Source organism: Palaemon carinicauda, chromosome 35, assembly GCF_036898095.1.
Source record: "Palaemon carinicauda isolate YSFRI2023 chromosome 35, ASM3689809v2, whole genome shotgun sequence".
Classification (NCBI taxonomy): Eukaryota; Metazoa; Arthropoda; class Malacostraca; order Decapoda; family Palaemonidae; genus Palaemon; species Palaemon carinicauda.
The window spans coordinates 40,748,745-40,776,667 of NC_090759.1; the positions used below are offsets into that span (position 1 = coordinate 40,748,745).

At 42.0% G+C, this 27,923-nt stretch overlaps 2 protein-coding genes across 2 annotated transcripts in view; one reads left to right on the forward strand and one right to left on the reverse strand.

Moving 5' to 3' along the window:
• The window catches only part of LOC137627246 (poly(A)-specific ribonuclease PARN-like), a 506,907-nt gene that overhangs the window by 277,722 nt on the left and 201,262 nt on the right, over positions 1–27,923 (forward strand). The gene's annotated exons all lie outside the window — the stretch shown is intronic.
• LOC137627575 (piggyBac transposable element-derived protein 4-like) lies at positions 11,267–22,307 on the reverse strand. Its single transcript, XM_068358661.1, has 2 exons — positions 22,189–22,307; positions 11,267–12,362 (listed from the first exon to the last, which is right to left on the reverse strand). The coding sequence occupies exons 1-2, from the start codon at positions 22,305–22,307 to the stop codon at positions 11,267–11,269; spliced, it is 1,215 nt and encodes a 404-aa protein (XP_068214762.1).

The following is a 27,923-nucleotide window of genomic DNA, read 5'->3' on the forward strand; positions in this document are numbered from 1 at the left end:
GACCAGCGTGATGAACAGAAAGAAAGAAAAAAGTGAAGCAAAGAAAACCAAGATAGCATTAACAAGCTCTTTTAAAAAAGTCTTCTCTCTTTTTCTGTTTCTCTCTAAACATAGCATTAGCATGTTCTTTAAATAAAATCTCTCTCTCTCTCTCTCTCTCTCTCTCTCTCTCTCTCTCTCTCTCTCTCTCTCTTCTTTCTTCCTTCTTCGCTGTTATAGTGTTAGAGACGTCTATTATTTTTTTTCCGAGAAAGAGAGAGAGAGATTAAACAAAAATGTGTTTAGAGTACATATGATTTTTAACAGCGTCAACGAGTTGAAAAACAATTAAATGTAACTAAGAAAGTAATAACAGCTAATCTGAATTCCTTTATTAACTAAAACAAATATTGATGCAAACACACTCTTGTGCATATGCACAAACACACACACACACAGGTGCAAGAATTGCTACGCAGTAAGAGACAGACGGTCGGGGAGGAGGTAGAGATGGTGACTGCGAGAACGTACCGTAACTCGTCACTGAAAAGTGATGAAGATTAAAAATAAAAAGAAAAAATTTAAAAAATATGAAATATAAAAATAAAAAAGAAATAAATAAGCTAAGTTAGATTAAAGTTTCGGTAGTGTAAGTTACGTTACGTTATCGCAGTCACCATCTCTACCTCCTCACCGATCGTGTCTCCTCCTGCGCGTGTGTGTGTTTGCGCATACGCACACGAGTGTGTTTGTATCAATATTTGTTTTAGTTAATAAAGGAATTCAGATTCGCTGGTATTGTTTTTTAGTTACATTTAATCGTCTTTCAACTCGTTGACGCTGTTAAAAATCATGTGTACACAACACATTTTTGTTTAATCTCTCTCTCTCTCTCTCTCTCTCTCTCTCTCTCTCTCTCAGAAAAAAATAATAGACGTCTCTAACACTAACAGTGAAGAAGAACAAGAGAGAGAGAGAGAGAGTATTTATTTAAAGAACATGTTAATACCATGTCTACCTTCTCGCTGATCGTCTGTCTCCTCCTGGCGTAGCAAATCCTACACCTGCGTTGGCCTGTCTCTAAGGTAAAGTGACAATAAAACAAATTTTTTATTTATTATTTCTTTATAATCCTCTTTTTTACATGCTTCTTTCATATTATGCAGTTATGTTATGTGTAATTGTATGTAGTAATTTATTAAGGAGTTAATATAGGTTTTTGGGGTGTGGAACAAATTATACAAATTACAGTGTATTCTTATGGGAATATTTGCTCCAACATACGATTGTTTTAACATCGAAGCAGTTTCTGGAACGAATTAAGATCGTATGTAGAGGTACCACTGTACTTGTATTTCCTGCTCAGCCAATTGCTGTAACCTTCCAGATAATAAAATTAAGGTTAAATCTTATTCTAGAATAACCTTCATGATATTTCCCAGAGGAAAATGTAGGTGTAGCTCACACCATTATAAGAATTTTAATATACTGGATAATTAATAAAGAAAGAACTCACTTTCTTCATCTGTATGGTCTCAACAAAAGGCTGTACAAGATAACACAAGTATGTTGGAAGAACTTAGTGTTACAATATATTCTATACTATAGTTTTCTCCATGCAGTATATACTATACTGTAAAAATACTGGCTACTGTATACAATATAAAAACCTGCCGGCCGGCGTATAATATAGTTCCAAGGTATACTACCTTTAGACTACTGGGCAGCAGATCGCTGGTTCAGTTGTGTGTGCCGTGCCGGCCGGCAACTATAAACACTAGCACCCGGCTGCTGGCCGCTAGTCGTAGCAGCCGGCAGATCTTATGGTGTGCTTCTGTTGCCGGCCGGCAATGGTAGGCTACCTATGCCGGCCGGCAGTAAAAAGAACCAGAGAACTTCCACCCGCCCGGCTGCCGGCCACTTAAGCCGGCAGCCGGGCTAGGGGTACATACACTAAAAGAAAAACAGAATGGATGTAAGGATATAAGACGGCACTGCCTTACAGCCCTCCATCCAGAAAGAGTGAACATAAGGAAGGGGAGAATGTAAAATTCAGGCTTCCTTCTATCCATTGCCTGCCGGGCTCTACTGACAGACATGGATGTAAGACCAAGGGATGTCTGGGGAACACTCTACAGAAGTTAGGCATCTGCCGGCCAGCAAAGGACTGAGCCAGTTCCACAGCTTAACCTACTCTAGGTACAAATGTAGAATGACGGCCAAGAGTTGTAATAGCTAGACCATTACTAAGGATAGGGGGGAAAGGGAGAAGAGGGTCCTGCAAACTCTGCTCTAGTATGAGATTATCCCACTGCCAAGAAAGCTCATCCTAGCCTAGGGATTATCTATGGGAGGGAGGTCAGCAATACTTTCCACCTCCCTCAATACTAAAACAAAGTTTGATGTTGTTATTCACAAGGAAATGAAGAATTCTATCCTTAAATCTGAGAACAACAACACTGGACTAGTCTGCTAGATCACTAGAAGAAGGAATCATCTCATACAGAAACCCTCGGATGTGGTCTAGGGAGGCTAAGCCTCCTATGTCTGCTCCTAACCTAGCAAAGGAATCTCATTCTCTATGCTAGAGAGAAACAGACCCAGACTAATTACTCTGATGTTCTGCCCACACTTGAAACCAGATTCTCTAGATACAGGAATAGAACAGAAACACCCTAATATAGTTATATCTGAATGTTTATTCAAATAAAACCATTAGGGTTAAGCCTTAGGCTTAATTCAGAGGGAAAAGGGATTGAACTTAATCTCCAGAGGAGGAAAGAGCAACCGGGGAAGTGTGCGAAAGTATACTAAAGCCCCATAGGCTACTAGCCTAGGCGCGGAGAGAATCGATTACCTAAATCACCAAAACTCTCTCGTATACAATCTTGGAAGAAAATATCAACAATATCTTATATGTATAAAACTGCCTATAGCTTCAATAAATTTTAAAACACTCTGAAATCTTTATATCATGCATGAAAGTACTAGGGCCAAACGCCTAGGCTACGAAGCCTAGTGTAGGCTAGGATCGGTTACCTCAATCGCCGAAACTGAAATACTACTGGCATCATATAAAGAATTCCTATTGTAAAGCTAAATAACTAGAATTATTAAAGCATAAGGACCGGGAACTGGCTAACTAAATGACTCATGCATGGTGAGCGACAGCGTCCAGGACGCCTCCGGTAGGCAACAGCTCTTGTATATGTTAACCCTTTTACCCCCAGGCTCTTTGGAAATTTTTAACCCTTAACCCCCAGGGGGTTATTTTTTTCCCAGCACATTTTGCAGTATATTTTTTTTAAATTGCTCTAACAGCCTTAATTTTTGTCATAGAGAGGTCAGGTTGGTCTCATTCTCTTGGAAAATGCCTGAATTTTTTCAAAAAATTATAAAAAAAAATGACAAAAAAATTTTTTAAAGCATTTTTTTTGCAAGGACGTACCGGTACGTCCATGGGGGTAAAGGGATGGGTTTTGTGAAACGTACCAGTACGTCCTTTGGGGGTAAAAGGGTTAATATTGCTTTCGATTTATTTCAAAACACCAAGAGCTTACATTTATACATAATAAAGATAATACTCAACTTTCCAGAGGCAGAAGAGGCTGGAGAAAGCATTATAATGTTGAAAGTATTCCAAGATCACGAGAAAACACAGGGAAAACACCGAGTTGTTGAGCTATGGAAAAATGATTGAAGATGGCGTCGGCGGCATTGTGTACACACTCAAAGCGGGATAGGAGAGGTACCTTATTAACGGCTCTCCTTTCATTCTCATTTTTCTTTTTCTTGCCACTTTGACCCCTCGAAGTGTTAATTCTATTCGGGGTGAAGACTGCTATGTGGCGTGTCAAGAATACATCCTCTGATATTACTTGATATCCCATGTTAAGTTTATTTAGGGATATTCGCTCCAGGAGTTAGAATTCTGGATACCTTAAGGTAAATTTTCTGGGAATATCACCGTAGTCAAATATACCCTAGGAAGCTACCCTAAAGGAACTTCCATCAGCGAATAGAAAGCAACCACACAATGCGCACGAGATGAGAGGACTGATCAAGGCGACGCTCGATTGGCGTCCCTCCGATGTGCTGCCGTCTAGCGGCATCAACAACAAACCACGGTTGACGCTTTCGAGAAAATTCCACGCGTATGCATATTATTCACTTCGTATGTTGGAGCAACACTTTGGGTGTCGAGACAGAAATTTGGTCGAATTTTACTTCGGATGTTGGAAAATTCGTATGCTAGGACATTCGTATGTAGAGGTTCCACTTTACTATAGTTTTCTGTCTGCAGTATAATCTATACTGCAAATATACTGGCTACTGTATAATCATATACAGTGAACCCTCGTTTATCGCGGTAGATAGGTTCCAGACGCGGGCGCGATAGGTGAAAATCCGCGAAGTAGTGACATCATATTTACCTATTTATTTAACATGTATATTCGGACTTTTAAAACCTTCCCTTGTACGTATTACTGTTAACAAACCACCCTTTAATGTACAGAACACTTAATGCATGTACTACAGCACCCTAAACTAAAACAGGCACAAATATTAAAGGCGATTTTATATCATGCGTTTCCTAAACACCTAAAAAGCACGATAAAAAATGGCAACCAATGTTTTGTTTACGTTCATCTCTGATCATAATGAAGAAACAAACTCATTTAGTGTACACATATATGTATAGGTTAGTTTTTGCATCGATTATATTGATTATACAGTACTGTATGTTGATTTTTTTATTACCAATGTTTTAGTTTACGTATTTTTCTTAGGACTTCCAAATGAAATGTTTTTCTTTATGACGCCGCCTGAAACGACGGCGTGTACGCTCAGTAAACAACCACGCTCAGAACAAACAAGGCATTTAACGCGCATGATGATAGTGATAAATAATGATACAGTACATACAGTATTTACAGTAAAAGCATTTACAAAATATGTTACCTTACAAATATGATTTATACAGTATTGTACGTAGCAAAGCAGGAAAACAATTTACGAGAGAGAGAGAGAGAGAGAGAGAGAGAGAGAGAGAGAGAGATAGAGAGAGAGAGAGAGAGAGAGAGAGAGAGATTGTTTTACGTACATAAATGTAAATTTTAAACAAAAAAAATATGATAGGTTACAACATGTAGACTTTTAAAACCTTCCCTTTAACTTAATGCATACAGTACGTACAGTACTAAACTATAAAACAGGCACAAATACAGTTTTAGAATGTACAGTAAGAATATTAAAGTAAAAAATAAAGATTGTTACTGTACTCACCACGAAAGAAGTTGAAGAAAAACTTGAATGGTGATGGCGATGAATTTGCTGCACAGTAGAAATGATGATGATGAAGCTGATGATGTGTTCTACTGTGCAGCCAGGTAGTATTTTACGTCTCTTCAGACGGAGGTGTCTTTTCCTGGGACACCTCTTCAACTTCTTCCTGGGAAACTTCTTCAATTTCTTCCGAAGGCGTACTAGCAGGAGGAACTGGATCTTTTTTGCGAGGCTGGAAGAACATTGTGATCGGAAGTTGTTGCCGCTGCTTCTTTTTTCGATCTAATATTCGGCGATAATATTCTTGAACGTCTGGTTCACGTAAGTTTCAGCAGCGGCAGTGTCAGCGGAAGCAGACTCCCCATGCAGGGAAATGCTTTTCAGGGCGAAGCGTTTCTGAAACTTCGCGAACCATCCTTTGCTGGCGGAAAAACGTTTCTGAGGCTGGGAATCAGTGGATGTCCCTGATTGAGGATCATCTGCATCATCATCATCTTCAGCATGGTTGCCGTCGTCGTCTTTAGGTTCCTTTGCAGCAAAATTCTCATATAAGCTCAAAGCCTTTGTTTGGATGGTGTTCGTATCCAACGCTATGTTCTTCTTCCGGCAGTCGGCAATCCACACAGCTAAAGCACCTTCCATGCGTACGATCGTTTTATTACGCGTTGTAACGACTCGCTTCGCTGATCTGCTAAAGGTGATTGCAGCCGTCTTTCTAATGTTCGCCTCGTCCTTCTTGATATAGCGAACAGTAGATTCGTTGATGCCAAAATGGCGGCCGGCTGCCGCGTAACTTCTACCATCTTTTAACATGTCGAGAAGCGTAACCTTCTCAGCTATCGTCATCATCCTTCGGTGGCGTTTAGGCTCACTACCAGCCTTAAGAGAAGCAGAACGCTTGGGAGCCATTACAGTAGGATTTACAGTAACAAAAAGTTCAACTTAAAAAAGTCGCACACAGCACAGATTCACACACTTAAGAACGTTTACTCAGCGATACGCGGTAACAGAGAGTGGACGATCCAGCCCCGCGAGAACTTAGATGCTGCGGGTAGGAGATGCGGGCAAAACACCAATCACAGGCTAGATAACAAAACTTGAGTTCTGATTCGTCATCTATCAGCGCTTGAACCAATCACAACCCGTCTTACAGTACTATGATGCGTAGGTTACCTACTCATAGAAGATGCCCCGCGCATACCGAACGTATGTAGATTAAGTAAATACCGTAATAATAATAAATAATGATAATAATACTGTACAGTAATAATAATAATAATAATGATAATAATAATAACAATAATAATTTTATTAACAACAACAACAATAACAATAATAATAACAATAATAATAATACAGCTTTACGTACGCTATTTTACGCCTCTCTCTCTCTCTCTCTCTCTCTCTCTCTCGTACGCTTATTCGAAATGTGATTTTTGCAACAAAGAATATTATTGGATGCAGTACTACGTACGTATACATACAAAAGATTCATGGAAAAGAAGCACATCCATTACAGTACACCATTCTAATATGGTATGACTGCATCTGATTTGCGTTTCATGTTCGATTTAATTTTACTACGTACTGTATACAGTACTGAATTATCGTATGATCACATTCTCTTTTCGTGTTTTATTTCTTTCTGTGCTGAATTATATATCATATGTAATGCAATGAACAATCAGTAAGAACAGATATTACTAATTACAGTATTAATGGAATTACAGGTAACAAAATATCGTATTTGGTTGTCTTCAGATTTCGCGGTATTTTCGAATTTTCCGGAAAATCCGCGATATGTATATATATATGGGTTATGGGAAAACCCCGTGAAGTGGTGAATCCGCGATTGTCGAACCGCGAAGTAGCAAGGGTTCACTGTACTGTAGTTTAGCCTGCATGTTGCCGGCTAGGCTAGCACCTGGCGGCACGATCCAGTTGGTACCTGGCGGCACGATCCAGTTAGTACCTGGCGGCACTGGCCCATTCGGCATGTCGCCGGCTGGGTTAGTACCTGGCGGCACCGGCCCAGCCTGTGTGTCGCAGGCTGGGTTAGTACCTGGCGGCACCAGCCTAGCCAAAAACATCCTGGCGGTACTACCTGACAGAGAGAGAGCAAGCATGGAGTCGTGGGCTACTTTATTAAATGTTTGTTAACAATAAATAAGGGTGTAAGTACTTAATCTTACTGCCTTCCTCCGGAATGAGGGTTCAAATGGAAGGAGAGAATGTATCATTCAAGCTTCCATCCAACCACAAAACCCATTGCCGGTCACTGCCGTCTTCGGGGATATGGATGGCAATCCAAGAGAGGACTGAAGAACACTCGACAGTAAAGGGGTCTTCCACCGGCAGCCGTCACAGCCGGCACAACCTTTCCCGGAGCCTTGCGTCCATAAGGGAAAGACTGAATGACTATACAGCTGCTTATGTAGGAGCCCGGTCGGCACCACAACCTACCCGGGAAGCGGTGAGATTGTAGGATGACGGCCACAGGGTTGCGACGGCTAGGCCTTCGGTAAAGGACAGAGAGGGGCAGGGAAAGGGTCCTGTATTAAGTGTGGAAGAAGGCGGCAAAGTTGCCGCAACTACCACACAAGGGTGAAACTCTGTTTCAGTATCGGCACCATCATAGGAGGCAGAAGAATATCTATTCTTCAGCCTAGGGTCTGCCGAAACAGTGTTAGGAGGAGGCAGCAGGATTGCCACCACTTCCAAACAGGGAAGAAACTTTGTTTCAGTATCGGCGACATCCTAGGCGGCAGAAGAATATCTATTCTTCAGACTAAGGTCTGCCAAAACAGGACTAGTCTTCTTGACCGCAGGGAGGTGGTGGTGGCATCATACAGCCACTTCAAGTGCGGCCTAAGGAGGCATAGCCTCCTACGCCGGTAGCTGTAAACCGGCAGGGGAGTGACTACTCACCCTGCTGCTCGGCTGCTGGCAAAAAGACTGAATACACTGAGGTTCTGTCGAAAACCAAAGCCGGGCTATCCGCCGGCAAGGGTAAGAGACAGAAAACACTAGCCTAGTCAAGCCAGAGTGTCTACTCTATGGCAAGACCAAGATAGGGTTGTCGCCTATGGCGGCACTCAGAGGGAAGGAGGGATTACCTTTAAATCTCCTCTGGAGACGAGTATCGAGTTATATAATAATTCTAGGAGATATCTATCTCCCAATGAATTGATAAAACGATACACGAGGGTAAACTGGGAACATGTATGAAAGTACATATACTGAAGCGCATAGGCTAGGTAGCCTTGCGCGAGGCGAGATTTCGATTACCTAAATCGCCGAAACTCTTAACGTATACGATCGACATAAGGAAGTGGAAATATATGCATAATTATATATATCTTTACTAGTATAATTGTGCCTGAATAGCTTTCATAATTTATTAATGCTATTACAACTAGGAATGTCGTTCTATATCATGTAGGAAAGAAAACTGAAGCGCGTAGGCTAGGTAGCCTAGCGCGGGGCGAGATTCGGTCACCTAAATGGCCGAAACTCTAATGTATACGATCGACATAATATATAACTTTCCTAGTATAATTGTGTTTAAATTGCTTTCATAATTTATTCATGCTATTACTACCAGGAGTGTCATTCTGCTAACTAAATAACACATGCGTCATGAACGACAATGCGCATGGCGCCTCCAGTGATCGGCTAAGCTCCGAACACTTAAAATTACTCTAATTTCTCTGTGAAGCATGAGCTAAACATTATACACTGTAAAGAATAAATACTCAACTTTCCAGAGGCAGAAGAAGCTGGCGATTACATGATAAAACCTCAATCAATCGAACAAACGTTAGAGCAATAGGGAAAACCGCCGTGCGAATTCGCTACAAAAATAGGAATAAGCGCCATCTTGGATACTCGTAATAATATGGGAGGAGAGTGTAACCTTGATAATAGCTCCCCTTCTGTTTTTTCCACTCTTCCCCCTTGAAACGAAAACGCTATTCCGGGTGAAGATTGCTATGTGTCGTATCAAGTCCAAAATCAGAAGGATGACCTGGTGAGCGCGAGTGGTAGGTGTCGGTAGGGTAACCCAACTGTATTCTCTAGGGCCTGTCACGGCCCTCCCCCTTTGATGAAGGGATTATCTAAATGGAAGACAGCCTGTGAATAGTGTTTTACAAACGCCCTTTTTAGATATACGACACCAACAAGGTGCTTGCGCGAGGGTTGTAACCTCTGCATTCCATGCTTTTAATTTTCTCTGGTATATTTGGAAGATTTATATCAGAAAAAGTACAAAGAAGAACTTTTTCACCGGGCGTCACAGGTCTCTCCCCAGAAATAGATTTTTCCTTCGTCAAAATCCCTTTATTAGGATCCTTAAGAGAAATTTTAAGGATATTTGCGCCATGAGTTAGAATTCTGGAGACCTAAAGTTTAATTCTCTTGGAATATCACTGTCACCAAATATCCCTTAGAAAGCTACCAATAGGAACCTTCCATCAGGACAACATGGCCTGAGCCCAAAAATGTAAGGTTTAATTAGGGAAATAAGTAAAGAAACTCTGGCTACATTTTATTGTGCTATTTGCAGGGCGAAATAAGACGCAATAACACTCTCTTATTCATTTATTTAGGCTAAATGAATAAATGGGATAACAAGTGTAAAATGTAAAAGAGAATTATACATACAACATGTACAGATAAAGTTTTTCTACCTGAAAGGGAAGAAAAGGATTAATGCCACTATTAAATTGAAAATTCGAAAAATTTATCTATATAATTTTCTGTAAATGTTGGATACTATCAACACTGTGTACAATGTACACATGGCACAAGTATCATCTGTATAATTCTGCACCTAAAAATTTGAACAGTCCTAGTGTCACCATGGTGACACCCACATAAAAGATATTACATGGAAGGTTTCAACACCTTTTCACCCTAATTGATAGTCCCAATCAATTCACTGTTCATCGCAGCACTAGACGACAGGTTTTACTACACTACCTGCTGCCACCACGTAATGCTTAAGTTCGTGCACTTGCTTCGCATAATGTTTATGAAACACTCTGGATGACTTCCATTCAGTATGTGAGCGAAGACGCTCGAAGTCCATATACTGAAAAAAGTTCAGTGATGAAGGAATTTTTCTTGGATCATGACCTGCGGGTGTACTGTCAGGATCTGCTCTGCGAATGAAGTAGGTGAGCTTCGCCCTTAGTTGTTTTAGGGATAGGTTCGATCCTGAGGTTTCTCCTTTGAAGAGCTGTCCTCCCCTGAAGTCTGAAGTTCTTTGAAGATAGACCTTTAGACATTCTACTTGACACAGAGAGACTTCTTCCTTCAGAGGGCAGATTCTCCAGGGACCCCATCTCTTGGTGGGTTGCTCATTCTTAGCGAGAAAGGTATGTTCAGGAAAGAGATTCAGTTCTCCCGCTTCTGTAAACTGAATATGGCCCTCGTTTCTTGATAGGGCTACTATTTCACTAACTCTAGCCCCTGAGGCTATAGCGAACAGGAAAATAACTTTTTGGGTTAGATCCTTAAGAGAACAATCTTCATTGTTCAAGGTTGAAGCATATTATAGAACCTTGTCCTGAGACCATGAAATAGGCTTCGGAGGGGCTGCAGGTCTAAGTCTAGCGCATGCCTTCGTGATCTTGTAAACCCTTATACTCCGGACTTATAAATTTCAGCCTAATGTAAATACGTACATAAAATACTGCCGCCATCACCAATTCTCGATATTTTGGTTTGATCTTAATTCCAGAAAAGTAGAACTGCTCTAAAGTATATGAAGTTACATATTAATAGAAAGCTATTTCTTTGAATTTTCTGATACATTATCAGAAACTATCCTAAATCAAACAATATGATGACATTAAAGGCTGAAACTGAAATAGATTTAGAAGTTTTTTTTTTTTCAAAACTAACTTTGAATGACTATGAAATGGCTTTATAGCTATTTTTTAGTAGTATTACAGGTATCAAATGATAAGGTAAGTAAAACCCTTCCAGTTGATGCCTAGTGATTCAATTTATTTTGGAAAACTGTGAAGCACTCAGGGCAAATTCCCCCATCACATTTTGGACAAAAATAGCCTGAGCGGACCCTTTTAGGGTGACCTGCTATACAGTTCCTTTTCTTCCCCACTGGGAGTTTTACAATTTTATGACCATCTGAAGATAATGCTACATAGGAGGGACTCCTTATTGGATCTGGTGAGAGTGAAGCTGCATGTATCTGTTCAAGAGTGCGTCTTTTCCTGACGAGTTTTACCGGCTCATAGTTCTGAACAATTGACTCAACTAAGGAGACCATGAACTTATATCTATCTAAGGGAGGGCTTCTTGATGTATTAGATGCATACAGTATATAGCTGTTGAGGACAACAGTCCCAATCAGTGAAAAGCATCCCTTATTCCATTTTAGTGTCTTACGTTCAGATAGGTCCGAGTACAACTTGGTGTCTTTCATGTCTACACCACCCATGACATGATTGTAGTCATCAGCAATATGTGGAACAATTTTGTCAGGTTTGCCTGTTCTGTTTACAGTTTTATAGCCTGCTTTAGAGGAAGTAGATAAAAGAACAAGTGTTTTCTTGCCATCCCTGTAAGTCACACATAATAAAGGACCCTTTCTACGCTCTGAAACCTCTTTGTTTTTCATTTTTTTCTTTACAGCATCCATAGGCAATCCTTTACGGTTAGTGCAAACTGTTCCAGTTGCTGTTGTTCCATTTTGCCAAAGATCTTGAAATAGCTTAGGTGAAGAAAAGTAATTATCAAGACCTAGGTGATGACCATGATGAAATAACCCTGCTTTCTCAAGAAGCCTCATAACAAGGTCATATGTGGCTCCATTATCACTTACTTGCATACCAGCTGTTCCCCTATATACTTCGAAAGCATAAGTATAGCCAGTTCTTGCCTCGCATAAACACCAAACCTTTATCCCAAACCTAGCATGATGCTTGTTTAGCATATACTGTCGCAAATGAGGGGTCTTACCTCTAATGCCAATAATATTTTCATCAATGGATATTTTGCGTTCAGGGTAATAAACGGATTTTGAGCGAAGCGAAAAATCTATTTTGGGGTGAGATAGCCATGTCGTCCTGATGGAAGGTTCCTTCAGTAGCTTTCTGAGGGTATATATGACTACAATAGATATTCCCAGAGAATTAAACTAAAGGTTTCACAGAATTCTAACTTCTGGCTCGAGTACCCATAAGGTTTCCCTTTAGGATATCGTATAATAACAGGGGACGTATGCTTGACACGACATAGCTATCTGCACCCCACATAGCGTTTACGCTTCGAAGGGGAAGTTGGTGGCAAGTTGTGGGAGGAGCCGATACAAAGTTCTCCTCCTCCGTTACTGTTACGGTACTCAGATGACGTCATGAACGACGCCATGTTAGCCGCCATCTTGGCTGACGTCACGACCACGCGCCATCTCCATTCCTTCCAGCGTCTAGGCCAGCCTCCATGATACAATAAGATTGGGAGGGGGCCTGTCAAGGCCTGAAATAGAGAAAAGGGCGGGTCCATCAGGACGACATGGCTATCTCACCCAAAAATAGATTTTTCGCTTCACTCAAAATCCGTTTTTTGGGCTCAGGCCATGTCGTCCTGATGGAAGTGTACCAGAGAATTAATGTATCATGGATTTTTCCCTTTTGTAGTGCCTTCGACTTCTAGACAATATTCCTTTGGTCTAATGACCACAGAGACCATGTGACATTACCGGTATATGTCACTTCAGATAAACATGAGCTATGTTACCGCTTACTCCCCCCCCCCCCCCCGGCAGGGAAGAGTCCTATTGGACGTAAGGAAAGTCTTGAAGTTACTTGATAAAGGAACTCATCCAGCATCAGAAGTCCCGGAGCCAGATAGAAGATAAGGTAAGTACAATGTGTTGGAACAAATTAACTTAGTCTAGATGAGTTTGTATCAATAAGGAACAATAGTATATTCATTGTTCATACATATTCACATGTTATAGAGGGAATTAAAACTCTCAAACAGTATTTTTAAATATTTAACTTAGCCGGTGAATATATAATAGCTGCTACTCAGCGGCTCGACAGAAAACACACTAAAAAAACTCGCGAGCGATCGCTATGAAGGTTGCGGGTGTGCCCACCAGCGCCAACTATCGGCCAGATACCACTCTTGCATGTAAAAAACCCTTCAATTCTTCTCTGTCGACCTTGACGACAAGACGTATCAATACTCGCTGTAGAACCTGGAGTTTTCTCAACATATTTGGTGAAGTACTTCATTTTGAGCTTTCGCAGTGCAGGTGTTTTTCCTCAACATAAACTCTTGAACTCTTTATTGAATCAGATTAATTGTTGATGACTTGGATTGTTTTTTGGAATTTCTTTGACTAATTCAAAATGGCTGACCCTTCACAAGTACCTAGATTTCGTAAGTGTAATGCTAGGGACTGTAATAGGCGTCTTCCAAAGGCATCTCTCGACCCACATACTGTGTGTTCCAATTGTCGGGGTAAAACCTGTCAATTGGGAGATCGGTGTGAGGAATGCGTGGGCCTTTCGGAATTCGATTGGCTCGAATACGATAAGTATGCACGTAGGCTAGAGAGAGATAGGGTAAGGAGGAGTTCATCTAGGTCTGTAGATTTTTCCTCTCCACATGCCCCTGAACCTAATCCTTCCCCTGTAGTGGTTGTTCCTAACCCCCCTTCTAGCACTCAGGAACCATCTATGCAAGACATGTTACGTGCTATTCATGCCTTGGGGGAAAGAGTTGAAGCGTTAGCAACTGATTGTAATCAACTCATGGCTGACGTGAAGGAGCTTAAGTGTCAGAGTGCCACAGCGGAAAGTGGGAAAGTGATTAGTGCGCAAAGTGTTGTGAACAGTGTTGCGACCGAGGGTTCGTCTGTTCGTGCCTGTCGTTCACCTAGTCCGGGACCTCTTGCAAGCTCCCAAGCCCAGGGGAGAAGTAATGTCGTACGACTTATGGGTTCGAGAGGCCTTGATCAGCGAACAGACGTTCCCTCTATGGTATCAGGCGTATCTCACCAAGATCGCCCCTACCATAAGACGAGAGAGCCCATTTTCTCCTCGTCTTCCGAAGGCTTTTCGCGCAAGAAACAGTGGAGCAAGGTTTCTAGGCCTCTTAAACGGAAGTCGGTCCCTTCAGGACAGGTCCAGCGTCCTGGATGTAGTCATTGGGACAGTTCGGACCCGTTGCAGTCATCGGATGACTGCTCGCCGCCTAAGCAAGGCAAGGTTGTGCCGTCTCAGACGTTAACCCCGTCGTTTACCGCACCCATTCCCGTGGACCCTAAATGGGTTATACTGCAGGACATGCAGTCTAAGCTGGCCTCCCTTATGGAAGACTATTCTGCCGATAAGTCCTTTGAGCCTAGCCGTTTATCTCATCGAGATCCTGGCCTTCAGCCACCCAAACGTTCCTTTGTGCGTCCTGTTGACGTTGGCGTAGCCAAGTCACGTCAGTCAGGTTGTTTAGAACCACACTCGATGCGGTCTCGTGTGGATTTTCAGCCGCATTTGGACGTTAGGCCACTTGCTGATGCTCCTGTTGACGTTCAGGACGTTCGCCAACCATCGGAGTTGACTTGTTTTGACGCTGAGCGTCAACCTCCGCAGTCTAGAGTTGTTTTGACTGCTCAGACTAGGCGGTCAAAGCAGTCTCGAGTGGACGCTGTGCGTCCTCACGCACCTGTTGTTGTTGACAGTTCACAGACTGTCAAGCAGTTACATGACGTTGCGTCCTGGTCCGCTACTAATGCACCAGTGCGTGTGGACGCTGCGTGTCAAGCATTGCCAACCCCTTTGCTTGTTTCTCAGCAGTTGTCAGATGAGGAACCTTCAGATGAGGACGTTGCTGACCCTCAGCCTGAGGATCATCCTTCAGATATAGATGAACCCAGAACAGTTCCGCCATCAATGGACTTTAAGAAAGTCATGTTAATTTTTAAGGAGTTGTTTCCCGATCACTTCGTCTCTGTTGCTCCTCGTTCGCCGCCGTCTGAGTTTGTTTTAGGCGTACCTGCTGACATGCCAGCCTTTACAAAACTTGTGCTCTCTCGCTCATCCAAGAGAGCTTTACGGCTTTTAGGCGATTGGTTGGAAACCAAGAGGAGTTTGGGGAAGACGGCCTTTGCCTTCCCTCCATCTAAACTCTCGTCTAGATCGAGCGTCTGGTATGCCACGGGAGAAGTTCTCGGCTTGGGAGTCCCTGCCTCTGCCCAGGGCGACTTCTCAAGCCTTGTAGACTCTCCCCGCCGCCTAGCCATGAGACGCTCGAAGATTAGTTGGTCCTCCTCGGACCTTGACCATCTGCTGAAAGGCATTTATAGAGCCTTTGAAGTTTTCAACTTCCTTGACTGGTGTTTGGGAGCCTTAAGTAGGAAAATCTCATCGGCTGATAGAGATGTCTCCGTACTTATTATGTCCTGCATGGATAAAGCCATCCGCGATGGATCCAATGAGCTCTCCTCCTCTTTCACTTCAGGAGTCCTTAAGAAGCGAGAGTCCCTTTGCTCTTATCTGTCGGCAGGAGTTACTCCCTGTCAAAGATCTGAACTGCTCTTTGCTCCCTTATCGAAGTTTTTGTTCCCTGAACATTTGGTTAAGGACATAGCTTTGTCACTCGTGCAGAAGGACACCCATGACTTGGTTGCGTCCTCTGCTCGCAAAGGGACTCCTTCGACATCCTTTTCTGCAAGGACAAGGATAGACACCTCGGCGTCCAGGTTTATTCCGCCCTTTCGTGGCAGAGCTCCCAGCAGGGGAAGTACTCGTGCCGAGGGAAAGAGAGGAAAGAAGAGAGGAGCCAAGTCCTCACGTGGCAGAGTCTGACTGCCCGCAGCCTCAGACAGCAGTAGGTGCCAGACTCTAGAACTTCTGGCAAGCCTGGGAGAAGAGGGGCGCAGACCAACAATCTGTGAGGTTGCTCAGAGAGGGATACAAAATTCCATTTGTACACAAACCTCCTCTAGCGACTTCCCCCATCGACCTCTCTCCCATTTACCGAGAGGTATCAAAGAGACAAGCCCTGAAACTAGAAGTGTCTCTTTTGCTAGAGAAGGGAGCGGTGGTGAAAGTCTCGGACCTTCAATCACCGGGGTTTTACAACCGCCTCTTCCTAGTACCGAAGAAGACAGGAGGTTGGAGACCGGTGCTAGACGTCAGTGCTCTAAACGTCTTTGTCACGAAGACAAAATTCACCGTGGAGACCACGAAATCAGTCTTAGCAGCGGTCAGAAAGGGAGACTGGATGGTCTCTCTCGACCTAAGAGACGCATACTTCCACATCCCCATTCACTCAGATTCCCAACCTTTTCTGAGGTTTGTTTTCGACAATGTGGTGTACCAGTTTCGGGCCCTGTGCTTTGGCCTAAGTCCTGCTCCTCTCGTGTTTACGAGGCTTATGAGGAATGTTGCAAAATTCCTCCATTTATCGGGAATCCGAGCCTCCCTTTACTTGGACGACTGGCTTCTCAGAGCCTCGTCCAGTCATCGCTGTCTGCAGGATCTTCATTGGACATTGGATCTGACCAAGGAATTGGGACTTTTGGTCAACATGGAAAAGTCCCAGCTGATTCCATCCCAAACTATACTGTATTTAGGGATGGAGATTCGCAGTCCAGTTTTTCGGGCTTTTCCGTCTGCCCCCCGAATAGAGCAAGCCCTGCTCATAATCCAACTGATGTTGAAGAGAGAACGCTGCTCAGTCAGGAATTGGATGAGTCTAGTAGGAACTCTATCATCCCTGGAGCAGTTTGTCTCGCTAGGAAGGCTACACCTTCGACCTCTCCAGTTCCATCTAGCTTTTCACTGGAAAAAGGACAAGACGTTAGAGGCGGTCTCAATCCCGATCTCCGAAACAGTAAAGGCATGCCTGAATTGGTGGAACGACAATATCAGTCTAAGAGAGGGACTTCCCCTAGCAGTTCAGAAACCAAACCACGTTCTATTCTCAGACGCATCGGATTTGGGTTGGGGTGCGACCCTGGACGGTCGGGAATGCTCAGGTCTGTGGACCTCAAGTCAGAGGAGCTTGCACATCAACAGCAAGGAGCTTTTGGCAGTCCACCTGGCCTTGATGAACTTCGAGAGTCTCCTTCGAAACAAGGTGGTGGAGATCAACTCGGACAATACCACAGCCTTGGCATACATTTCCAAGCAAGGAGGCACCCACTCCCTGACGCTGTACGAGATCGCAAGGGACCTGCTCATTTGGTCAAGAGATCGAGGCATCTCCCTGTTAACGAGGTTTATCCAGGGCGACTTGAATGTCTTAGCAGATTGCCTCAGTCGGAGGGGTCAGGTAATTCCTACGGAATGGACCCTCCACAAGGACGTGTGCAAGAGGCTTTGGGCGACTTGGGGTCAACCCACCATAGACCTCTTTGCAACCTCGATGACCAAGAGACTTCCAATCTATTGCTCTCCAGTCCCAGACCCAGCAGCAATACATATAGACGCATTTCTTCTAGATTGGTCTCATCTAGACCTATATGCATTCCCACCATTCAAGATTGTCAACAAGGTACTGCAGAAGTTCGCCTCTCACGAAGGGACAAGGTTGACGTTAGTTGCTCCCCTCTGGCCCGCGAGAGAATGGTTCACCGAGGTACTTCGATGGCTGGTAGACTTTCCAAGAAGTCTTCCTCTAAGAGTAGACCTGTTACGTCAGCCCCACGTAAAGAATGTACACCAAAGCCTCCCCGCTCTTCGTCTGACTGCCTTCAGACTATCGAAAGACTCTCTAGAGCTAGAGGCTTTTCGAAGGAGGCAGCCAGTGCGATTGCAAGAGCGAGGAGAGCTTCTACCATTAGAGTATACCAATCGAAGTGGGAAGTCTTCCGAAACTGGTGCAAGTTAGTATCTGTATCCTCGTCCAGTACCTCTGTAGCCCAAATCGCTGATTTTCTCTTACACCTGAGAAAGGTTCGCTCCCTTTCAGCTTCCACGATCAAGGGCTACAGGAGCATGTTGGCTTCGGTCTTCCGGCATAGAGGCTTAGAGCTTTCCAACGATAAAGATCTACAAGATCTCCTTAAGTCTTTTGAAACCTCTAAGGAACGTCGTTTGGCTACTCCTGGATGGAACTTAGACGTGGTCCTAAGGTTCCTCATGTCAGACAGGTTTGAGCCATTACATTCAGCCTCCCTGAAGGATCTCACTCTTAAGACACTTTTCCTGGGGTGCTTGGCCTCGGCTAAAAGAGTCAGTGAACTTCATGCCTTCAGCAAGAACATCGGCTTTTCTACAGAAAAAGCCACTTGTTCTCTTCAACTTGGTTTCCTGGCCAAGAATGAACTGCCTTCTCGTCCTTGGCCTAAATCTTTTGATATTCCTTGCTTATCAGAGATCGTAGGCAACGAACTGGAGAGAGTGTTATGTCCTGTTAGAGCTCTTAAGTTCTATTTAGCTCGTACTAAGCCATTACGAGGTAAATCTGAAGCGTTATGGTGTTCGGTTAAGAAACCATCCTTACCTATGTCAAAGAATGCTTTGTCATATTTTATCAGATTTTTAATACGAGAAGCCCATTCCCACTTGAGTGAGGAAGACCGATCTTTGCTTAAGGTTAAGACGCACGAAATTAGAGCTATAGCAACCTCCGTGGCCTTCAAGCAAAATAGATCTCTGCAAAGTATCATGGACGCGACTTTTTGGAGAAGCAAGTCAGTGTTCTCATCATTTTACTTGAAAGATGTCCAGACTCTTTACGAGGACTGCTACACACTGGGTCCATTCGTAGCAGCGAGTGCAGTAGTGGGTGAGGGTTCTACCACTACACTTCCCTAATTCCAATATCCTTTTTAATCTGTCTCTTGAAATGTTTTTAATATTGTTTTATGGGTTGTACGGAAGGCTAAGAAGCCTTTCGCATCCTGGTTGATTTGGCGGGTGGTCAAAGTCATTTCTTGAGAGCGCCCAGATTAGGGGTTTGATGAGGTCCTGTTAGTATGGGTTGCAACCCTTTATACTTCAGCTCCTGGGAGTCTTTCAGCATCCTAAGAGGATCGCTGGGCTTCGTGAGGAAGACAGACTTACAAGGCAGAGTAATCGTCTAAGTCAACTTCCTTACCAGGTACCTATATATTTTGGTTTTGTTATATTGATAACTGTCAAAAACTCTTAGCTTATACGCTGTAAACTTAATTAACTCTGGTCTCTACCCACCGCCTTGGGTGTGAATCAGCTATTATATATTCACCGGCTAAGTTAAATATTTAAAAATGATATTTTAATTATAAAATAAATTTTTGAATATACTTACCCGGTGAATATATAAATTAAAGGCCCTCCCTTCCTCCCCAATAGAGACGCAGCGTGACGAGAAGAATTGAAGGGTTTGTTTACATGCAAGAGTGGTATCTGGCCGATAGTTGGCGCTGGTGGGCACACCCGCAACCTTCATAGCGATCGCTCGCGAGTTTTTTGAGTGTGTTTTCTGTCGAGCCGCTGAGTAGCAGCTATTATATATTCACCGGGTAAGTATATTCAAAAATTTATTTTATAATTAAAATATCATTTTATTACAATATGAGAGCTAAATAAGATGCATGAGTAAATTAAATTCTTGTATTTGGCCTCATCGAATTCTTGGAATTTGTTGAGGTAAGTCTTCAGACAGATCCTGCATTCTAGGTGAAAAACGAACTTCCCACAAGTCGCTGGAGGCTCTGGAACATCGTTCCACTAAAGGAGGATGCTTCTCAGTGACCTGGGGAATGCCTTAAGGCCTACCTGGTCAAGATGTTGGCCTTTGAAGGTGGACAACTTTTTATAGGGGAAACACCAAGATCCAAACTCTTTGAAACAGCTAAGGTCCAAACTCACTTATTCAATCAGAAGGGCTGACCCCGATAGTATGCCATTGGGTTATGACTCTAGGAAAGTTGTCTGTTCCTTAAATATTTTCTAATCTATGTCCTTTGCAGGCTTACAGGGCTTACACAGAATGGAAATATTCAAGCGTATTCTTCAAACATTACTTATGTCAATTGGAAGAGATTAAACACTTTGTGGTGGCTGCTGGTAGTGCGATTAAACCATCTCCTTAAGTGTTATGCAGGGACTCTCATGGACTGTAAAACTGGAGTGTACCTCCATTTTCAACCCTCCTTTTATAGATTTCGGTCTGATAGACTAATTTATGTCCGTTGCGGGCTTACAGAGCTTACACAGGGTGGAAATATTCAAGAGTATTCTTCAAACATTACGCATGTCAATTGGAAGAGATTAAACACTTTGTGGTGGCCGCTGGTAGTGGGATTAAACCATCTCCTTAAGCGTTATGCAGGGACTCTCACGGACTGTAAAACTGGAGTGTACCTCCATTTTTAACCCTCCTTTTATAGATTTAGGTCTGATAGATTACTGGATACAAAGATTTTATTCAGAGTGAGTTGGTCATTGCTATTGAATTCCTTTTCTCCTACGGGAATTACAAACAAATCGCTTGTGCTAATAGTTAGGGACTATTGTTCCAATTGCTATGTGGAAGTGTAGACATACCTATTGGGACTCAAATGGGTTAGAAAAATTCCTTCTGGTACACTTTCATCTGGAGGACATAGCTCGAGCCCAAAAAACGGATTTTTACATAGGAAAATCTATTTTTGGGTGAGATAGCCATGTCGTCCTGATGGACCCGCCTGTTACTCTTCATCCCCTCCCACTTTTCAGTGTGAGGCCTTGCATCATGCGATGGCTTCTACTGGAATGGTAAACCAGCGAACGTGTTTACAGTAGCACACTGGGATCGGAAGTTGTAATGGCTCTCTCACCCACGTATCCAATCCTATTCCATATCCTTCGAGACAAGGTTAACTTTATTCAGGAAGGATAGCCGTGGTTTGTTTTAAACACGTCCCTGTTGCATATACTATATCTCTCAGGATATTCACTCCAGGGGATAGAAACCTGTGTTACTTCTTAGGTAAAATTCTCTGGTATATCACTCGCAGAAATATCCCAAGTAGAAGGATTGCCTTTGAGGAACTTCCATTAGGACGACATGGCTATCTCACCCAAGAATAGATTTTTCCTATATGAAAATCTGTTAAATAAGATAATGAGGATAATGAAAATACATTAAATTTCTTGAAGATATATTTCAGGCACTCATACAGTATATCATAATGCATTTATTTAATATTATTTCTTTTTTACTCACATTTGTAATCACAGTGCAAAGGCTATTTATTGGATCCTAAATAGCTATTCAATCTAATTTATTATCACTCAATGTATAAAATGATAATTCAGTAAATACCTATAAATCACTGAAACCCGTATTGACATTTTAAACTATAATAAATGCTATTTGAGGAAAGCTGTATGTTCAACTGGGTTAACTTGTATGTGCAATGGCCCTACGCTTGCCATTTTTAAATCCCAAATTAAAGGCTTTTAAAGAAATATATCAGCTTGGCACTGTCAAGAAATGGAACCAGCACCCTATAAAGTTGTAATATCAACCACACTTTTAACACAATTAATATCCATCATACCAAATCAACTTAACTAAGCACATTTCCTGAGATTTAAACTGGTATAATTGGAACTTGTTCTTTTCGCACTTAGAGGATCAGTAAAAGGTTAAAGGTCTCGGCCGGTATGCCAATATATGGGGGTATACGACGAAAATTGCTAAATCCTGAAAAGATTCAACGAGCTTCGTATGGCAGTGGAGAATGGGTATACAAAATATTTTGTCAAAATTACTCTTTCTTTCTTAGTTACAGGGTAATTAGTAAAAGTAATGCAATAAGCCAAAAATATTGATCCCTACAAGAAAATACATTATTTTTTCTGTTGTAAATTTTGATAATTATTACGCTTTAATATAAAAAAAATTGTGAGCAATGCCATCTGTATAGATTCCAGTGCTATCAGTGCCTTCAGTGCTATCACAAACCTCAAAGAGAGTTCACATATGAGTTTGACCTCTGACATTCGCTTGCTTTTACGTATGTTTTTCTTGGTTTCTGTAAGAGTTTCATCATGCCAAAGAGGAAAAGACAATTTCAGCATCATGCTAACAGAAGGTGGAAGAAAATTGGTTCTAATAAGAGTTCAGAAGTGGGTAATATCGGCAGTATTAGAAGAGTTAATGAAAGAGAGAGAGTGTTGTGGATGAAGGAGCAACCAGGAGCCTAAAGAAGCAAGATTTTGAGGAAAGGGATCTTCATTTATGATTCATAACATTGTTTTGGTTTATTAATATCCAAAAAGGAACATAAAATTCATAATAATCATGATTTATTATCTTTGTTAGAATACAAAGAAAACTTTGAATGTGCATATGTCAAAACTATATTTATTGACCTTCAAATTCTATTTTCTCCCTTAGTTTTGAAGATATAGCATTGAAATGTGGTATATAACTTAGAAAGACATTAGAAGGCAGTCAAATTGAGTACTTCTTTCCATTTTTGTTTCATATTTTTTTTCCTTTTTTCCCTGATTTATACTTTATTTTTTTTACTATGATGAAAAAATTTCATTTCTAGCCAAAAAAAATATCTTTTAGGAAAAAATCTCTATTTGATTTTAGGTCTACATCAGGTCTATAGAGGGTAGTAATCCCAGTCTTAATATTAAGTATCAAGAGAGGAGGTAGAATTTGAAAAACACTCATTTTCAGGATAAATCTTCTCAAAACTGAAAGTCTGAGGCAAAAAATCTATGCAGTTTGGAGATGTCCTAAGTCACTTTGTTAAGTGGTTTGAATGTCAAAGTCCTGTCCTTAAAAACTGGCATTAGTTGGCCAGCCTCCTTAATGTGTTTTTTGATAGTTCTAACCATGCACTACTCTCCAGTTTTCATAACTCCCATATTATTTAAATTTTTTTAACATCTTTAGGCAAAACATCTAAACAGGTATGCTGAAAGTAATCATATGGTCCCTAGTTTTCTGTTTGGTTTTTGTAAAGGCCCTGTAGTATGTAATGTCCTCACAATTTCCAATTCTATACAGAAATCCCGTGACTATGGTTAGGAGGTTTGGCTGATTGGCCTTGATTTTAGTGTTGCCTTTGGCAATGTTAATCATGTGGCCCTAGTTTTTAAACTTGAACAGATGATAGGTTACTCGATGGTGTTGATGTGTAGCATCACCCTAGTGGCCTATGTCAACAAGCAAGGAGGTAGTGTGTCACAACTCCTTTGTGAATTGGTAAATTGGGCTCACTCCTCACCTCAGAACAACTGGTTGGAGCTGTCTGCAGTTTCATTCCAGGCAAGAGGAGTGTAATTGCCAACAAGCTGAGTCACCAGCGTAAAGTGGTAGGATTGGAGTGGTCAGGCTTATTTTTTGGAGTTGCCCATTGATAGACCTGTGTGCCACCAAGCTCAACCACAAGTTTCTGGTTTACTGTTCACCAATCCCAGGCCAGCAGCAGCTATAGTGAATGCCTTCCAACAATGGTGGGATGGCCTTTGACGCTTGTGCTTTTTTACTTTTGTCTGGTTTGATGGGTAATTAACAGAATGCTGATCTAACAGAATTTCCAAGGGAACTTCCCCGATGGCCCAATCTGTTTTGCTAGCCCCACATGCAGAGATTCCACAGGTCAGTGGCATTGCTGTCTCTTCACGAATGGAGAATATCCAATATCTCCTCAGAGAGAGAAGCTTTTTGCAAGGCACTTCGAACAATATTTCCGGATATCTCCGGAAATCCTCTGCAATGGTTTTTCGGGCAAATTGGGCTATCTTCTTAGATTGGTGCTGTAGAAATGGTAATTTTCTGGACAGAGCCTCTCTGCAATTAATTGCCAATTTTCTTTTCTACCTTCACCATAAAAAGCTCCTTTCAGTTGCAGCAGTGAAAGGCTATTTCTGAGCCTGGAGCCAACTCTTCTGCCCACCAAGGCCCCAGACCACCAGTGTGGAATGTGACGAGTATCCTTAGGTCTCTTAGAATGGAACCATATTAACCACTATGACAAACATCATTTAAGGACTTCGCTCTAGAGACTTTTTTTCTTGGCATTAGCATGGGTGTAGGGAGTAGGCGAACCTCACGATATTTCCCATGTTGTATCTCATTCCGAAGGCTGGAGAAAGGCCTCTTTAACCTTTGTCCCAGAGTTTGTGGCGGAAACCCAAAAACCTGCAGTTGAGGACTCCAGGTTTGAGTCTTTCTCCCATTGGGATATGACCTACTGTATGGATGACTTACTTCCTTGTCATGTGAGGGTGCATAGACACTACCTGAAGAGAACCCAGTCCTTCAGGCTACAGTTTCAAAAAGGGATTTTGAGACTTTGGGGACCGCAGCTGATTATTATTATTATTATTACTATCCAAGCTACAACCCTAGTTGGAAAAGCAAGATGCTATAAGCCCAGGGGCTCCAACAGGGAAAAATAGCCCAGTGAGGAAAGGAAATAAGGAAATAAATAAATGAAGAGAACAAATTAACAATAAATCATTCTAAAATAAGTAACAACGTCAAAACAGACATGTCATATATAAACTATTAACAACATCAAACACAAATATGTCATAAATAAACTATAAAAAGACTCATGTCCACCTGGTCAACAAAAAAGCATTTGCTCCAACTTTGAACTTTTGAAGTTCTACTGATTCAACCACCCGATTAGGAAGATCATTCCACAACTTGGTAACAGCTGGAATAAAACTTCTAGAGTACTGCGTAGTATTGAGCCTCGTGATGGAGAAGGCCTGGCTATTAGAATTAACTGCCTGCCTAGTATTACGAACAGGATAGAATTGTCCAGGGAGATCTGAATGTAAAGGATGGTCAGAGTTATGAAAAATCTTATGCAACATGCATAATGAACTAATTGAACGACGGTGCCAGAGATTAATATCTAGATCAGGAATAAGAAATTTAATAGACCGTAAGTTTCTGTCCAACAAATTAAGATGAGAATCAGCAGCTAAAAACCAGACAGGAGAACAATACTCAAAACAAGGTAGAATGAAAGAATTAAAACACTTCTTCAGAATAGATTGATCACCGAAAATCTTGAAAGACTTTCTCAATAAGCCTATTTTTTGTGCAATTGAAGAAGACACAGACCTTATATGTTTCTCAAAAATAAATTTACTGTCGAGAATCACACCTAAAATTTTGAAAGAGTCATTGGGGTAGAGGAGGGAACACCATTCCTCAGAAAGGATATACAGTGAACCCTCGCTACTTCGCGGTTCGACCATCGCGGATTCACCACTTCGCGGATTTTTTCCATAACCCATATATATACAGTAATATATATATATATATATATGTATATATATATATATATATATATATATATATATATGTATGCATGTATTTATGTATATATGTAGGTATGTATATGTGTATACATATAACGGATTTTGAGCGAAACGAAAAATCTATTTTTGGGTGAGATGGCCATGTCGTCCTGATGGAAGTTCCTATAGGGTAGCTTCCTAGGGTATATTACAACTACGGCGATATTCCCAGAGAATTTACCTTAAGGTACCAGAATTCTAACTCCTGGAGCGAGTATCCCTCGTGAAAGGGATATCGCGACATATCAGAGGACGTATTCTAGACACGTCACATGGCAATCTACATCCTGGACAGAGATTTCGTCTCGTAGGAGGTGATTGGCGAGATACGAATTCGGGAAAGAAAAAGGGGAGCCGCTCCCAAGGCTTCCCTATCCCCCGATTCGTATGCGTGCCTGGCGCCAATCCTGGCGCCATCTGTATTCCTTGTAGCGTACACGAGGTGCTACAGATACTGTATGTAGGGAGGGGTCCTACTGCCCTTTCTTAGAAAGGCAAGGGCGGGTCCATCAGGACGACATGGCCATCTCACCCAAAAATAGATTTTTCGCTTCGCTCAAAATCCGTTTTTTGGGCTCAAGCCATGTCGTCCTGATGGAAGTGTACCAGAGCATTACTGTATCTGTGGATTCTCAGAACGTGCCGTACTCCCCGGAGGTAATTTTTTTTTTTTTCCCGGTCGACTAGACCTAGAGACCTAAGATGTTACCGTTATACATCTTTTCAACTAACTATAAACTATGTTAGAGCTTCCTGCCCCCTACAGGGAAGAGTCCTACTAGACTCTGGAAAAGTCTCGAAGAGTACATATATCTATGTATGAATACCAGGCAAGCTAATATAGTGGTCTCGCCCTATATTAAGTAAAGCATAGTTTGTAAAGAACCACTGCGTCAATATGAAATATTGACCAGTTCTCCGCACAATACTTGTATTGGACAAAGGTTTTATATCCGCATAGGAGGAAAACCAATGCAACATAGCTTGCATAAAGGAACAATTCTATTAGAATTATCCCAGATAAAGTACATAGAATGAATGCTCAATTATACCAATAAATTGACACAGGTGAAGGAGACGCAAGGTTCTCAAGAACCAGATTATTGACAGGCAATAAATAGACAGGTTAACCACAATTATATATATATATACATAAGAAGAGGATAACCCAAAACTTTAAGCATAAGTATGATAGTAAACAGAGCTTGTTTGTCTGAAAGAAAAAACATTAGATGCCACTTTTAAGATACCGAGGTATCAAAGTCATAAAAGCCTGTATTACAAATCAATGACATTAGCGTTAGAAACGCTCGGCACACATGTCTGCACTTATGCTAGGTTCACCTTCGGAAATGGAACAGTCTGGATGGGCAACACAGTGCCCTCACTTAGTTTGTAGTACAGTATGTAACTACACACTCACCCTGGAATTAATCGTCCCAATTAAGACCACTGTTCCTCGCAGAGTTAAACAGTAGGGTTAACACCGCGACCCACTGCTACCACAGATCTCTTTTAGTTCCTCTACTTGCTTCGCATAGTGGCGAAAGAACACTCTGGAAGACTTCCAGCCAGTGTATGAACGGAGATGTTCAAAATCCATACAATTAAAGAAATTTAAGAATGAGGCAACTTTCCTCGGATCGTGACCTGCGGGTGTATTGTCAGGATCCGCTCTGCGAATAAAATATGTGATTTTCGCTCTGAGTTGATTCAGAGATAAATTTGAGCCTGATGTTTCTCCCCTGAATAGTTGACCACCCTTGAAGTCTGAAGTTCTATGAAGATAGACCTTTAGGCATTCTACTGGACATAGAGATGCATCTTCTTTCAGAGGGCAGATTCTCCAGGGACCCCACCTGTTGGTGGGTAACTCATTCTTGGCGAGAAACGTAGGATCCGGAAACAGGTTCAGTTCTCCCCCATCCAGGAACTGAACACGACCTGCCTCTCTCGAGAGGCTACAATCTCACTAACCCTGGCCCCGGACGCGAGTGCAAAATAGGAAAATAACTTTTTGTGTCAAATCCTTTAACGCACACTCTTCATTGCTCAACAGAGAAGCGAAATGAAGAACTTGTCTAAAGCTTTGGAGGTGCTGAAGGTCTGAGCCTAGCACAGGCTTTCGGGACTTTATTAAAGATCTCGTTACCTAGGTCGACCTGGAAGGCATATAGAATGGGTCTTGTCAAAGCAGACTTACACGCTGAAATCGTGTTCGCTGCCAACCCTTGACCATGGAGGTGGAGAAGAAAGATAAGCAGAAGTCTGTCAAGATCTCCTGCGGAATCTTCGCCTTGACAAAAGGCCACCCATTTTCTCCAAGATGACTCATATTGCCTTCTAGTAGATTTGCAC

Coding starts and splice junctions, on each gene's coding strand:
- LOC137627575 (XM_068358661.1), bottom strand. CDS start 22,307: ATGATGCTGAAATTGTCTTTTCCTCTTTGGCATGATGAAACTCTTACA. Junction 12,363..22,188: donor ATATGTGAACTCTCTTTGAG/GTTTGTGATAGC, acceptor ACCTTCCATCAG/GACGACATGGCTATCTCACC.